The 16963-nt window shown below is 42.7% G+C and overlaps 1 protein-coding gene across 1 annotated transcript in view; it reads right to left on the bottom strand.

Annotated features, from left to right (window-relative positions):
• Nucleotides 1–16963, bottom strand: part of MAP3K3 (mitogen-activated protein kinase kinase kinase 3) — a 53026-nt gene that overhangs the window by 18377 nt on the left and 17686 nt on the right. The window contains exons 5-9 of the mRNA XM_084615997.1: nucleotides 13190–13289; nucleotides 11331–11444; nucleotides 6103–6223; nucleotides 1907–2040; nucleotides 1005–1078 (exon numbers count right to left, since the gene is read on the bottom strand). Of these exons, the coding sequence (XP_084472123.1) occupies nucleotides 1005–1078; nucleotides 1907–2040; nucleotides 6103–6223; nucleotides 11331–11444; nucleotides 13190–13289 (543 nt within the window). The remainder of the gene's footprint in view (nucleotides 1–1004; nucleotides 1079–1906; nucleotides 2041–6102; nucleotides 6224–11330; nucleotides 11445–13189; nucleotides 13290–16963) is intronic.

Genomic DNA, 16963 nt, shown 5'->3' with positions numbered 1-16963 from the left:
GGTTTGACACAGTTCCCCTACTATTCAGGTCAACATACACTTCTCTATACATGACCAAAAGCAACCACCTTGCCAAAGTATGAACATGGTTAGCAGCATCTTTTGAAAAAAGAAAAGGAGTACTTGTGGCACCTTAGAGACTAACAAATTTATCTGAGCATTATTGGTTAGTCTCTAAGGTACCACAAGTACTCCTTTTCTTTTTGCGGATACAGACTAACACAGCATCTTTTGAGTCTCTCTCTCCTGTTCCTCCCCAACACATGGAATTCTTTGACCATGCTGAAGAATAGCCCCTTCCTTGGCAGCAGTGGCAGGAGACTTTGACAAAGGTTTCCAAGAGGTTAAGGTGGGTGGTTACACAAATCTAGTTTTCGCCACAAAACGAGGCTTCTCACATCCATTTCTCCTAAATAGGTTTAGATGGAGTGAGACTGACCCACCTTTCAGATTCCCTAATAAGAGGTCTTACTTAGCCTTCCTAGATCCTGGACAACCCCCCCCCCCAGGGAGCAGCCAAGTCCCCCTATTGCCAGCAGGGGGGAGTTTAACAACATGCAGGAGGAGGGAGAGAAATCCCTCATTTCCCTTTGGAATAAATGCTACATCATTTTATAAAACACATGGATCTAGTGTAATGATATACCCCGTAACATCACAATTTGTGTTGTTTTTTTTTTTAAAAGTAGTTTCTTGTCAAATTCCAGTGCCCTGTAGCCAGAGGTTCTCTGACAGTCTAACCCCACACAATCTGCATACACTGAAAGGCTGTATTTTAAACTAACAAGCTATTTAAGACCCATTTGATTCGTTTATTTTATCTTCTGGCAAAACCATAATCTTAAAATGCAATTAATTCTCTCTAGGAAGTATATTGGGAAATTATGTAGGACTATGATTCTATTGGTCTCTAAGTAAAATGATTTAAAGTGCAAAATAAGCTAACCTTTACATAATCTCATCACAATATAATCACATAAGAGCTCTTATCAGTCTGTCTGTACCTGTCTGCTGATCTGTCCAAGGACTGACAACTTCCTGATATGGAATTTTCAGCACTGCTTAGAGGGTCCAACATCTGTAAAACAAGGTAATAAAACTGCAGTAGTAAGCTGAGTTGATGTTACCACATAAGATGCTGCATAGAAGGACGCAGCAGTCACCATTGCTCATCCAGAGTGAGTGACTGGGATTAGTCCAGAAAGGGAGGGGAACTATTTAGAAAGTACATCCCAGCAAGTCCTCTGGGGGGGTGAAAGATGGGATTATGGTTGCAGCAGTTCGGAGCCACCATGTTATTTTAGATAATGGAGAGCTCTGACATGCATGATATGGTTGGAGTCATACAGTCTGTGTTTGTATATTTAAGGAAGGAAATATACATCATACTGGAGCACAGTTGGCCTCACAATGTAGAGAGCTGTCCCACCGCCCCAGCCTTGCCAATGAGTGTCACGCCCCAGCTCTCATCTGTGGGCCCCATTTGACTCCAGCAGCAGCAGCGATTCCGTTCCCTAACTGACCTCTCCACTCACAAGATGCACTGTGGCCTGGTTCCTGGTGTGTTTGAGTCGCTGCAGCCTCTGCTCAGACAGGGAAAGATCCCAGAGCCAGGGGGTGGTGACCCTGGGCATCTGTGTCAAGGGTACACAGAGCAGCTCATTGATAGGTGGTGAGCCTGCACAGGTTATGCCTGGGGATTGCTCCTGGCAGTACAGCAGAGGGTTTCAAGGGCTGCACTGGAGTGGTACATAAACTATGCACCTATAAATGTTGTGTAACTGAACGAGCAAGCAGCAGCTGTTTGCTGGTGAATATTCTAGGATGAAGGCAGGCACAGGAAAGACTGCCAGCAGTGCTGGTGCTTACTGGATTTATTCCCCACCCCTCACACGTTTATACTCACACACTGTTCACTGGTCTCTGGGATGAACTCGCCTTCACTGTTTATGCTGGTGTAAGACCCCTGGCGAGCAATTCGCTGTTGCCTCTCTGGAACATACCCAGGGGGAGGTGAACTTCGGCCTGTGTTCTGAGAACCTGGACCACAGATACAGAGGGAGGTTTATTATCCAGATGCTTAAGGAAGAGATTGTGTGCATGTACATAAAGACAAAAAAGAAAGTCAGGAACAGCCTGATTTCTGGAGCTCTCAAACATTCATGATGGTGAGAGCAATTCTGGAGCTATCGTAACAGGTATGTGCAGAGACTGAGCTCATAGGTGCTACTCAATACAATGGCTGCATTGCTGGCAAGTGAATAATTAGACAAAAGGACTGCTGTTTAAAATACCATGCAAGAGTCACCTGTGAAGCCCATGAGCCCCAACAGATCACAGCTATCTAACCTGCCCTCTTCTCCTTTTTGAAACCGACCTCATGACATTCCAGGTGCTGTCTCCCATATCTCAGTGCTGGCAGGAGAGTGCAGCATTCAAAGGCAGAGGGCCTCCTTGCTACCCTGACCACATAATGGAGACATTATCCCCTTGCTGCCTGATCAGCTTCTGCCTACACAAAATGCTCCTGTCAGGACTGCCATTATTAATTGCTACATGCAAAACACAGCACCATTTAGTTTGAGCAGCAGCATCACTGACACCTAACTAGCATCACGTGCGCTAGCCATTCCAACATTTAGTGTTTCATTAAATATACATTATGGGAGACCTGCAGCAGTACTGGGTTTCATTAGTAAGCACACCCAGCTATCTCCTCCTTGCCATGTGAGATTTGTACTGCATAAACAGCTTGAAGACTGCACTGCAAAGATTAATGGTTTAGTCTCAACCAGCCTGAATGAGTCAATGACTAGAGGACAGGAGAACAATTTCTATGGAAAAATTAAGAGCACATCACATTTTACTTGAACTTAGGGCACTGTGGTACTTACTGCAAGAGGTTTCTGGTCAAGCATCTGCTTCACTAGAGTGTACGCTATTTATTGAGGGTAGCCTAACCCCTAGCATTCTTCTTTCTGTGCATCTCAGAGTGCTTCATAAAAGGAGGGGATAAGGATACTGACACACTTCACAGAGGGGGAAAACAGGCAAAGCTAGGGTAAGATCCTGATTACCAGAAGGGCTAGGCTAAGCACTTACAGCTCCTCCTGACTCAAGGTGCGAGTGATCAGGACCTTTAGAAAAAAATATTAGGACCAAGGCGACTTGCCCAAGGTGACAGAGTGAGTCAGCAGCAGAACTGGGAAGATAAGACTCCCAGAGTTGTGCACTTATATGATGCTGTCTTTAACCTATGCAATATGCCCAGCTGCTACAGTAGGCACATGAAAACTGGTAAGCGCCTTCCTAATGACAATATTTCATACAGCTCTTCCCCCAGTTTATTATACTTGTGATAATGAACTGAAATCAGATCTACCTACATGCTGTGGGATAACTTGGAATGCGTCGGGCACCCGAGCATGTGCAAAAATTTACATCTGCTTTTAAAAAAATTACTGCCTGATTTTCCAAGCAAGTCTACAGGGGTCACATGACACTGGTAACCAATTAGAACCAAGATAAACAGGAGAGCATGCTGTATTGCTAGGCGGAGTCAAGAGAGCATACTTTCACTTTTTTCTGATACAATGCCATGGCTTGATGAAGGGAGCCCAAGTCCCGCTGGTTCCAGGCCAGCCACTATTGTGGAAAGGTCACCATCACTGGGCAGGAAAAGGAAGTCAGTTCTAAATCAATGTATATCAAAGGAAGTCAGTGAAAAAAAACCACAAGTGCTGCTAGACAGCACTTACCATTTTCAGTTTTGTTTTTTGTTTTTATAAAACTTATCTTTACTCCAGAAACCTCAATTGCAGAGCAGGCTTTAGGCAGACTGCCCGCTTTATATGATGGGTATCTACACAGGTGTATTCTGCACATCTAAACCATCACAACAGAACACTGCTCTGTATTAGTCTCCCATCTACATCTGGCATAAAAGCAGAGCTTGAAATCCTCCAGGAAATTGGGTTACATTCTTCATCCCAAATTAAAGGGGGGGGGGGGGGAGAAAGAGCAGCCACCTTCCAGAGATCTAGATTGATCTATAGGCTAGAGTACAACCATATCAGTGACAGGAATGGAGGCTTATCAGTATTTATTTTTGGGCTACAAATGAGGTGCCTGCCTGTCACCTAATCTGTCCCCCAGCTTGCCAGGGGCTGAGTAAATCTGCTGTGAAAAGTGATATTTGTATGTCTGTTAATATCACTTTTCACAGCAGCAGACTTGTTAGCTAGCTCCCAGGCAGTGCAAAGTGATATTAACAAACATACAAATATCACTTTTCAGAGGTGAACTTACTAGCTAGCAATTCTATTAAAAAACGAACAAACAAACCAAAAAACCAAAAGGAACAACAACAAAAAAGACAAGAACATGCAAAACACCTTATTTGTATTTCTATTCTGTTTAGGTCCAGTAAATAGAGACAACTGTACATTGTTACTGAGTCTGAAAAAACAAACAAACCCTACATAAACAAATTACAATGACTTGGACAGGTATATGTGCATATTTATTTGTTTTTCCTAAAGCTAATTAAGTTTTTCAGAAAAATTGTCAGACTGGCAGCAAGAGGCCGCACTTCGAGGCCACCAAGAAATTTGTTGCGAAAACCCCTGAAAGGTATACTTGGTCCTGCCTCAGTAATGTGGGACGGACTCAAATGACCTCAAGGTTGCTTCTTGCCCTACATTTTTATGATTCTGTAATTACACATCAAGATTTAACACACAAAAGAAGCTTATTTATAAGTCACATTTGCGGATGGCATTTCTGCCCAAAGAGCTTTCAAGGGGTGTCTCAGAGTCTGTTTTCTCCTTTTTCACATTAAAAGTTTACAGCCTTTAAAAATAGTAACAGCTCTTAGCACTTCTCACCTACAGATCTCAAAAATACTTTACAGTTATGCAAGGGAATATTACAGATAAGCAGCTCAAACTAGTCAAAGCCATTGCAAGCAGGGGTCAAAAGATAAATGTATACATTCATGGTAGCTCTAGGTCAACATATTAAATAGGGTACTACAACTTGCCTTAATGAATGGTGTGCCAGGTCCTTCGCTATACACACAAAAGCTTCCTGGGAAGTACTGAACACCCAGAACTTCAAATGAAATGAAGGGGAGTTGATACTCAGCAGCTCACAAGAATTAGGTTTTCATTATGGAAGCGACCTTCAGTGCTCTGTTGTGGCTGCCCTACTGCTGAACGAAATGCAGCTGCTTTGGAACTCATTACTGAAAAGTGCATGTCTGCTACAGTCAGCAGCCCTGAAAGGATCTTTCAACTGGAACATGAATTAATTAGAATAGCAGCTGTGAATAGCTCAAGAAATGGAAGGAAGGTACATTTATTTACTCTGATTTTCTTATTCTGAATGGGGCAGGCCCCAGCTACCTACCGTATTCACCCTTTGTTTGATCATCTGATACTAGCCACTATCAGAGATATCAGAATATGTGGGTCTCTAGTCTGATCTGCTATGGCAACTCCTATGTTCCTAGTAAAGCTTTAATCAGGGTGGCTGATAGATGCCAGAACCCAAGATTTATTTCATTGTAGTTTTGTGGACTAAAATGCCAGTCTAAATAAAAAAAGCTTAATGGACTAAATATGGCCTTTCCAAACCTCTAACCTCAATGAATTTCTGGGACATCCCACTTAGTAACCCTTTAGCTGTTCAACAGATTACATCAATATTCCTTACTATTATATCACAAACGTATAAAGGGCTTTTGATAAGGAATTATATTGTCCTAGGAAAAAGAAAAGGAGTACTTGTGGCACCTTAGAGACTAACCAATTTATTTAAGCATAAGCTTTCGTGAGCTACAGCTCACTTCATCGGAGCTGTAGCTCACGAAAGCTTATGCTCAAATAAATTGGTTAGTCTCTAAGGTGCCACAAGTCCTCCTTTTCTTTTTGCGAATACAGACTAACACGGCTGTTACTCTGAAATTGTCCTAGGAATATTCCTACAATCCGTCAATAGATTTCTCACAACTGTCTCCTCTGACAGCATGAACACTAATGCCCAATGGATACACATGGCTAAGAATATGAAGATGGTTGGGAAGTGGTGAGAAATACTCACTGACAGACAGGAGCCTACTTCTGGGCTCTGGCGGCTGGTAGGCTGTGTTCACATCCCCCATAGATTGGGAAGTTTTGATCCTGACTTGTTTTGGCAGCCCCGAATGTGGTGAAGAACTAGTCTGGAGAGAAGAGAAAGCAGAAATTGAGCAGCCCGGACACATTTTCAGAAATATGAATTTTACTGCTAACAAGAAGGTGCATGAATGACAGCCCTGAAGACTGAAGTCCTTTTCATGCAGAGAGCAGGAACAATACAGGTAGCAGCAAGGCAAGCTTCCCAATTACAGGATGAAACAGGCGGAGAAGGTTCTGACCACTAGAAAACACTCCTCTTCACAATCTGGAATGGAACCCAAGGCTCACCATTCCTTTGGTGTCAGCAAAAGTCTGAAACCCACTGGCAAAATGTCTGAGGGCTGTAATACATTGATCTAGTTCTGGTTGATGAGCTTGGTGTGGGAGTGGTTGGGCGACCTTTAGTGGGGTGTGATATACAGGTGAGACTGGATGACCTGGAGATCCCTTAAACTAGGTTTTGTCCTCCTCCAGGAGCTACAGAGGATGACAACCTACTACTGTTATCAGTTACTCCATCAACTCAAGTGTCAGAGACTGAGTTATGGATTTAAAGGTCCCAATCACGCTGACAAGCCATTTGAGTGTCAATGTGATTCCACATGATGGAATTTATTTCTTCTGTTTTTTAACAAGCTAGGAAATTACACAATCTACACTAAAATTATATAGTCAAACACACAAATTAGGAAATCACAAAATTAAGATTGCCTGGGCAACCTTAATCCAGCCCCCCTGCACATATGAACTCTGACAGTCTTTAATTACATGATCATATTTCCATACGATCTCTAAGTGAGTCAAGGAATAGATGGAGTAATTCAATATTTTGTTTTATCCTCATTGTTCAGTGGTGTCACTCCAAGCCTTATTATAGCACACTATTCAAATGCTGCTGAGGGCAGAATTTTAATTTCCTTGTGGTCTTTTCTATGGTGCTTATCACACTAGTATCTGAGTGCTTCATAAATATTATCTTATTTTCACATCACCAATGTGAAGTTGGAGGATTATTCATGTTTAATAAATGGGAAACTGAGGCACAGAAAAATTAAGGTCAAAACTGTTCACTAATTTTGGGTGCTCATTTTGACACACCTAGGATCTGATTTTTCAGAGTATTTAGCATTACGTAGTAATTTACATGTCCATTGCCTTCGGTTGCAGCTGAGTGTAATCAGTACTTCTGGTGATTAGATCCCAGGGTCTGAAGTTGGGCATCTACAAAATGAGAACACAATGGAAGTGACCACCTAGGAGACGTTGGGTTAAAATGCCTTGTTTAGCATCATACAGGAATTCTTCTGGAGATGCAGGGATTGAATCCAGTTCTCCAAGGTAACGTTCAGCTTTCTTAAACCTGAGACCATTCTTTCTCTTCTTGCAATCCCCTGCCTCATATAAACCTTCCAGATTCTGCAACAAATGAGGAAGGGGTCCTACGAACAACCTTCTATCCTTTGACTGAGGCGGGGATTCTGTGTAAAAAACTAGTATGTGACCATGTAATTAAAGACTGTTTCGTACTGCATATGCACAAGGGAGCTGAATTACGTTTTCACAGGCAACCTTTTGAGTGCTTCATTTTACATTAGAAGACTATGAATGTTGCAGTGTGTAACTGGTATATAAAATCGGACGATATTACTATACAAAATCAAAGCCCCTGACCCAATGGCTTATTGGGCTGATAGGGTTAAGGCCCGTCCGTTTCACAGCCAATAGTACACAGGGGGTGATGAGGCCAATATCACATCTGACCACCTTAACCCAACAGATCACACACCCATTTTGCATCTGGGTGAATGGGACGTCAGTGAGAGACTGGAACTCACAACCTTCAGAATTGTAGTCAAGTGCCTTAACTACCCAGCCACTGCACCTTATATTACTATACACAGCATGCAAAATATTTAAAAAGTCATGGCTTGATTTTCAGGTGAACAAAAAGAAAGAGGGAACTAAGCTTACCCCCAAATCAGTTTTTTTCAGATCCTAAGGTGGTACAGCTGAACACAGCCTCACAGGGTCTGAAGGACATATGCAGGAGAACTGAGGTGATATAGAGCCCTGCTAGACACCATGAATAGGATTTCCAAAAGCATTCAGTGTTAGCCTAACTCTGCTCCCAGTGAAATAATGGTAAAACACACTATAACAATGGGAGCAGAGTTAGGCCAACCCCACCATGTATCTACCCAGCTATTAAAGGAACATGGAGAGCACTGTCTCTGTGGGCAGAAGGGGCAGCAAGAGTGAAGGGCATGGATGAATCTTCAACAGAAGCAGATAGCCCTACTAAGAATGTCATCAACACACCTGACTGTAGTTACATACAGACACAATGCCAGTTCTCTCAAATCTGGTGAAGGTGTTTTCTATGGAAGGGAAGCTAAGCCAGTAAGCAGATGCTAGCTGTGGCTACCGTTAAACTAACGCGGATTGTGTAATCCACTGTCCTCTGACTGCTTCATAAAGGTGCCTAAGCAACTAGAGATAAATTACCAACATTAATTCTTTCAGTGACAAAGGGACGCTCTATTTTAATGAAGGGTTTGGGATATTGTTTATCTAACCCAGTAGATAAGGACCTAGTCTTCCCTAAGACAGATGTTTACAACAAATTGGGTAGATATCTTTTATTTAAACCCCCCAACAGCTCTCCTCTTCACCCTGCCCCTCCCTGCAGCTGACCAGACACCGCAAATCACTAATCGCTGGCAACATACACATCAAATTCTCTCAGACATTGCCTTCTCACCGACAGCTGCGGCAGCAGCTGAGATTGGTTAGGCCAGCCTTACTAACTGCATGACTGTCTCTGTTGAGAGCCCTCGCCTGTCTGGCTGGACCCCCTGGTGGCACCCCAAAGCCAGAGCTTGCTGAACAGCAGGGTACAATGGAAGACTAGTTACGTTCATTTTTTTCCACCAAGGCAACACTTTTGAGGCAGGGGTTGGAGTGGGGGTAACTATTACAGTGTCTCAAGTTCTCTCTCTCAATTTTTTTATTTGAGATTTTTTTTCTATGGACCAGATCCTCAGCTATTCTATATTGATGTAACTCCACTGAAGTCAATGGTGTTACACCAAAATCCAATGAAGATCTAGCCCTACTACTCAATCTTCTCTACAAGCTCAGTTGATTGGCTATAGCAGTGCCTACCATCAGCATCTGTACTGTTAGAAAGGATCAAAGGCAGAGTTTCTTTTTACAAGGATAAGGTACATAGATGCCCTGGCAAGAGGCACAATATCAAAATTAACGTAAGTACTCTTGTAAACTCAGTCTCTCACCAGTAAAGTCAGGCAGTGCAGTAAAACTAGATTAGTTTTGCACACATATTTGTGCCAAAATCACTGCATTACCTTTCCATCCCCAAAAAAGAAAAAAGAGCCCAACCAAAACAAAATCTGCATCCTGTACTTCAGGAAAAAATGCTTCCCGCTGCCTCACTCGGATGAGATCATGCAGCCAAGAAGCCTCCTTCAGGCTCATGGGCTTTTGCTTTATCACATGCAGGGCTCTCTTGTCAAGCAGCTTGGAGATGAAGAGGAAGTCAGAGGAGAGGGGAAGTAGTGGCACTTGAAGCCCTTGCTGTGCAACAATTTGCTTCTGCTTCCAGCAGAAGAGGAAAAAACAACTAACAGAGGACATCATCACAGCACTGACTAATGGTTGGTGAGGGGAGGAGAATTCATTCTTTACTGCAGGTGGTCAGTGGTGGCTTGTGTAAAGTTTGGATAATCTCTTACACCGAGTAGTAGCCTGAAAACATTCAAGTTAACAGAAGGCAGTAAAAACATGATTGTTTCTTCTCCAATACCAAAAATTTAAGGCTCTCTTTTACAGAATATTTCCTGATCGCACAGTGGTGGTGTTAAACCATATCTGAAGGTCATTGTACTTTTATCTAACATGGATGATGATGTTTGAGAGATGCTGAAGTACCTTTAAGTCCTTAAATCTGACCTCTCCAAGAATTACAGGTGTGCTGAGCACTCATCCTTATGGAGAAGTCCTACAGAATTTAATAGAAATGAACTTTCAGGATTTGATCGCAGCTACATTTAGAGTAACTTTTTGTGCAGCTCCATGTACCATTCTCCGCACGTTATTAGCTATTTGCATTTAACCATAAACTTTAGCTTTAAAAAAGTTGTGTGGATCGAATGCTGATGGAAATAATTCACTAGGGCTGTTGACTCAGTGTGTGTCCTCTGTTTCTCTATAGCAGCAAGCAGCACAAGCCTCCATCCTGCCAGTATGACTTAGCCTTAACATGGAAAGTTCTGGGGGGGAAACTCTCCTGGTGGAACAAGGGTAGCACAGTTTTCATGGTCTCTCAGTGCAAAGCACAGCAAGTTTCTGATGTGGGAGCTGGAACTGAGACCCTTCCAGCTCATCTCATACAGGCAGAAGTAAACATCCATCACATGGGAGCAGCTTTTGGCTGAATTAGGCTGGATTCAAACTAGCGACCTACAAGCTGAAAGGCTTTGTAGCTCATTAGGCAATATCATGAGGCATCCAGTCCCCCAAGAAGTGCAATATTATACCTTCAAAAATAAGGCTTGCTTTCTGGAATGGTGAGGTAAAATCAAGTTTTGACCTTTAAGGAGTTTACAGGGCAGGGCCTTCTGCTCTCTGGGCACGCAGGCAAAATGTCCCACATGTTGCACTCAGTTTCCTCCAAACACTCTACTAGCAAGTGTCCCACCTTGTTCTTATAGGGACACTGCCTACTCTAATTAAAATACTGTCAAAAACCCAGCCAAACAAATATTAAGTTATAAAATTCACATAGTACGTGCTATCTAATCAAAACCAAAAATCAACTTTCTATGAGCCAAATCCACTAAGATCACCTGGCCTAGTTTACCAGGGGATGCTCCTGATGCTCTATTTATACTAATTTTAACTCTTAAAAGTCTGCTGAACCAGGAAAAAAATTAAGCCAATACTTACTAGTAAAGTCCAAGCAAAGAGGTTATTTGAATGTGGAGCATAGCAGTCTTACTACTTTATATTGCTTCTCTTACTGGAGTACCACTGCAGTGCAAGGCTCTTTAACTAGGGGACATAAGGATCTCAAGGTGAAAAATCTCAAGCATTTCACTTAGTTGCAGTGTCACAAAATTGGTTACTTACATGGTTTCTCTCCTGGGACAGCAGTAATATTCTAAGGCTTTTCACATTTGAGCTTCGGTCCAAGATATCTACTGCTTTATCCAGGTCATCTTGATTTTTTAAGGGAATAGATAACTGCAAAATGTAGAACAAGGAAGAAACTTAATTAACAGAGCCATTAAACTTAACACTGCACATTGTCCAGTCAGATGTTTAAACAAACACTGGAAGATTTAGCGTACGAGATAGGATAACGAAGCATTTAGAGTCTCTCTCTGGACTTTCATGAAAACTGTTCACGATGCCATCTTTTTGCAATGGGACATTCCTCCCACCCCTTTCCCAATACTGGCTGACCTCACAGAAGATTCCCCATGGGAGTGAGCTGCAAAAAGGCTGAGATTTCTACTTGAATTTGCTCTGGGGATCAAAAAACAAACAAACCAAGGTCTGAGCAAGGTCCCTCACTCCACAATGCAGCAGCAGTGTCACAAGGGATACTTGTGAATCCAGAAATAAGGGGGCAGGTGGAAAGTGGACCTCAGGTAATAGACTAATGCAGGGAGGAGGAACACCACTGTTTTTAGCCACATTAGATAGAATTGAGCTCCTGTGGGAGATAATAAAAATGAGAATATGCACCTTGCTACAAAGCTAGGAGTTTAAATCCAGAGGCTCTCTGCAGTTTAGCTCAGGAGTACCTCACTAGGAGGAGAAATGACAGGCAGACAACTGGGGAAGTTCTGGAATGTACCCCACATGCATTTCCTTTATACATAAAGAGCAAAATAGTAACTGCAACCACCTCCTCTCTGGCATCCCCAGTGCCCTCATCAACCCCCTTCCATACATCCCAAAATCCGGCCAATAAATTATCTTCACCTGATAAGATCCACCTCCCTGGATCCTCACTGCTCAAACTTCTTGTCCTTGCCTCCAAGGCCTTACACCGCTCCATCCCAGCCTACATCTGATACCAACTTTTATCAGGTTGCTCTCTAATGCCCCATTTGTCTCCTTCTCTTACTACTGTCTTTTCCCCACAGCACCCCCTTTGTGGCATACTCGCCACCATGCTTCCTGCATTTAACTCCACCTAAAGTGTATGTATGATAAAAGGGAAAGTGAATGGCTCAGAGGAGACATGCAAGAAATGAATCAAGCTAACGAAAAACCCCTTATTCTTTCCTCTCTAGTGCATCTTGTCTACTGTGTCCATCAGACTGTAAACTCTTTGGGGACAGAGACTGTCTTCACTGGGTGTCTTGAACTGCACCAAAACACATTGGTGCTAATAAGCAATCACCATGCCCTGAATATTTACAGACTGTTGCACTTTCATATTTATAAAGAACAGCAACTTTGCCCCAACGAAGGTGCTGGAGAACTATTTGACTTCAAGAATGTCAGTTCATACGCCAGCACTGAGGATCCACTTATTCCTGTTAATTTTTGTGGCATTGTGTTGGTAAGGAACAGATCTAAATTATAAAAAAAATCCCATCCTTTAGGGTGTAGTATGGGAAAGGAAAAAGGGGGAGGGCAGTGACATATTCCAAGAGGTGGGAGACAACGAGGAATTTCAACAGCACCAGCATTTGGAATGGACAGCACAATGGTCACATGACTCCAAATTCCCTCTATTTCCCCTGAAACCCACATCCCCTCCAAAAAACACGTACAGGAGAAAGTAAGATGTCAATTTTTCCAAAGCAAACAGTTAGAAATCAGTGTGATTTTTGCTTATAGTGCCATTTTTCCTCAAGAGCTAACTCGTGCAGTAACTGTTAATTTCAAATGAAATTTGGGAAGTTAAATTCAAACGCAGTCTCTAGAGAAGCCCCTGTGTACTTTTCACACTGCCTGGAAAGTGTCTGTACCTCATTGTTCATGTAGTGGAGATCCAGTGGTTGGCCAAAGGCTGTTTTCACTTTCTGCTGTACATCTTCATATCGCACAGGTCGGACAAATGGAATAATTCTGGAGGGCAAAAAAGACAGTCACTGATTGTCCAAACTAAAACGATTCACTGGCTAACTGATGTGGTCAGAACCAAGTGAACAATTCAAAAACATCAACGCATTAATTCATTCAAATGTTGCACTTTTCTGTCACAAATTATCCTTAACAGGGAGTGATTTTCTCAAATTTATTAGTTGAAATTCATTTAATTGTTTTTGCAAGGGATTCTTGGCTCATAGCTTGCTTGCAAGCGGTTCATTCGGAGTACATATTATAAGTTAGAGCTGTTTGACAGGACACAGTATGTTTCTGTTCCCTGATTAGATAAATATGTAACTTATACTGGTGGAATATCTCCCTCTACAGGCTGCTCCACGTAAGAAGATGAGTCTACTATAGCTGCCAGCTAAATGAGTTATCTCCTTAGCTCAAGTAGAGACTCACATTTGGTTCTGAAGGTCACAAGTTCAAGTCCTGCTGAAGGCCAAGATTGATGCTAAAAGTGAAATGACTCAGTGTCTGGTGCAAATACTCAAGTTTATGAATTTCAGACCTACTTCCTGATATTTTCCAATATTTGCTTATAATTAGCCATTTCCACAAACATTCCCACAAGTAAGCTTGTTCCCTGGAAGTGTTTTCTTGCCTCTAACAGAGAAGGACACAAGCACACTTGATTCAAGTGAAAAACCCAGATTCACAGAAATTGCTTTTCACCCTGCTTTGGCCATCCAGAGCATCCAAGTCCCAAGATCTTGAATTGCAGCACCAGCAACTGCTGTGCAGTCTTTGCTGCCGCTACTCAAATACTTGCAATATTCCAAGTTTCTGTCAATGAATATAGCTGGATTTAACTGAGGCTGGACAACGTTGACCATTATTATTTGTATTGTTGTAGTGCCTAGGAGCCCTCATCATGAGCCAGGAAGCCATTATGCTAGGAGCTGTATAGAAAGAACAAAACATTTTCAGTTTTGTGCTAAACAAGCCTGATACTTCAAAGTTTAAAGGTGGCCAACCACACTGGACAGGAAGGACACCCCTCATTTCACTGTGTCAAATATTACACAACTGGCCAGGTACATGGTGGGGTTTTGTTCAGTTACCTCTGAACTGGCATGGGAAGTTTTATACTCCTATGTTCCAAATAAAATACTGTAAAATATATGACAGACTCATACTCCACGTACTGAAAACATCCTCTCAAATCTCCCAAGAGCCAATATAAATAATAAACATTTAAAAGGAGCACCACCAACACTTTCTTTGTGTACCTATAGGTAACGTGCCTCTGGACAGCTCTGTCAACATGGATATTAGGAGTCCAGTACCAAACTAGCTTTAGCCTGTCAGTAACCTACACAAATGACAAGAATATATATTAATCTGCTTAGTTTTCCCTGAATACAACCCTCTTGCCATACCAAGATCCTAGTTACAACATTCAGCCATTTCGCCCTCAGTCTCATTTGAAAAGGAATTTTAAAACCCAAAACTACGTAAACAGCCAGAAGCAATCCAAACCAGTCAATGGTGTGGCTACTTGTGGGGGACTGTGCATGACCCTGTGGCATAGTCGTGCTTCCAAGGACTGCAATACAGCTTTCCTTGTTGAGTATTATTGTTTCATTTGCTTTGAATAGGAACTAGAAAGGTTTCAGGCAGCAAGGTAACAGGTAACCTCAGTGCTGATTCTATAAAAGTGTTTCTTTTGTTGGAATGTTCTTGCTGTTGAAAGTTGTCAAGTACTCAGCAAGTCATATATCCCAACAACACTACATTAAGGGACTATTTTTCCTCTATCCAGTGGAAGGATCAATGTTGTGAAGCTCTGTGCTACATCAGGACTCTAGCTCTATTTACATCAACACTAAGCAACTGTGCATGTCAAGTGAAGGCCTAAAGAATGGCTCTCTCAACTCCCTTAAAACATTTAACCCCTTCACTGGCATTCTCAGGACATTCATGTGTCAACAGAACATCAACCCATTTTAATGCAATGTCAGGACACATGAGGCAAATGCGTTTCCCAGACATAACTTAGGAGTCATTCAGCACAAGAAGGCATAAAGACATACCTGCGGTGGGGAAGGAAGTGGAGAGTTCAACTGGCAAGAGTACAATTTACCGGCCCTTCTCTCTACCCAACCAGTCCACAGAGGATCCACCAGGGATGCTGGGTCCCCAGCAGCCTGCCCTCTCCATTCCACATGGGCCAGGCTGTATGTTTGCCCCTGTCTCTCCAACTACATCTGCTTCTGGGCCTTGCTACCCCTCCCACCAGATTCCTCTCCAACTTTTCTATTCCCTTTCCTTCCACCCATCACTCTCCACACTCTGTTTCCCCAAACCACTGATTCTCAACCTACTTACCATAGTGGGTCACATCCAATACCATCTGTATGGCCCTGAGGAGGTCAGCTGATCAACCCTCTTGATGGGCTGATGGGCCACAGATTGAGAACCACTACCCGAAACCCACTAGGGTCCTCCTCCATAAACACAGAACTAAACCCATGCCCTTAGCTTACATGTTGTACCCCTTCCCCCCACCCTTTGTTTAGATGATTTGCTCTTAGGTGCAGGGACTCTTGTATGTGTCTGGACAGCACCCAGCACATTCTGAGAGTTAGTCTAATACAAATCTGATGGCTGCTCAGCTTCCTGCTGTTACATGAAGCAAGTTAGTGTAGCTCCTAGAGGATGGAAGTCCACATCACAGCCACCACAACTATTAGCACTAATTGGCAACCCTGCTGTCAGCCTTCAAGGGAAAGTACTGAATAGGCCACTGAGCTCCTGTCCTATCCCTAGAGGCAATACCCTTCAGATGAGGGTAGAGACATGTTGCTTGGGAAGCTCCAGTTTTCACTGCTTGTGCTTACTTGCCCTGTGATACTGGTCTCCAACACTATCAATCCAGCAGATTTCACCACCACTAGATACCCTTTAAGTATATAGAGGTTTTGTTTTAATAATTCCTAACTTCAGTCTGCTTCCTCAGCCCCTTGCTACTAGACCTACAACGTTTAGCTATTTAGAAATAGCCCTTGTTAAAAAAGGCAGCCCACAATAACATTTTCTGCATATTACCAAGAAACCAATCCATGAAATTATAGTACTTTGGCACTGGGCAAATGTAACTTGGCTCCCAGCTGCAGTGAAGCCCCTTATAAAGGCTTCTATTCTACACACACGGCACGAAAAACACACAAGATTTGTGGCACCCGAAAACAGCTCTATTAGAGGAGTGCACAGTTTTTAAACTAACACAAAATCATGGAGTTCAGGGTTTCAGGAGTCCATTCCTGCCTGACCACCTTAAATATTTGTGGTTAGATCTGGCAGCTTCTCTGAAATGAAACACACACACTTACATTTTCAGCGCAAGCCTTCTGTCTGTAACTGCATGCCACTTTGGGAATGGGGAATTAGGGCAAGCGTAACTGCATAATTAGACTAACACACAATCAAGCTTTTCATTTCAAAGTTACTTAAAAAAACACTTTCTGCTTCCCTGAGCTCTGTGCCACCTTAAATACAAGCGCTTGGGAAGGAGATGTGAAAGACAATAGCACTGTTGATGAGGTTCCACTTCCGAAGTTACCTTGTCACAACAATGTATATCGCAAAATATTGTGGCATGTCGGACAGTGGCTCTGTTGTACTCCACAGCATTCCTGTGTGACACC

This window comes from Lepidochelys olivacea (genome assembly GCF_965140295.1).
Source record: "Lepidochelys olivacea isolate rLepOli2 genome assembly, chromosome: 27".
NCBI classification, from domain to species: Eukaryota; Metazoa; Chordata; order Testudines; family Cheloniidae; genus Lepidochelys; species Lepidochelys olivacea.
The sequence above is the reverse complement of the archived record's forward strand: the minus strand, read 5'-3'. Positions and strand labels throughout refer to the sequence as shown.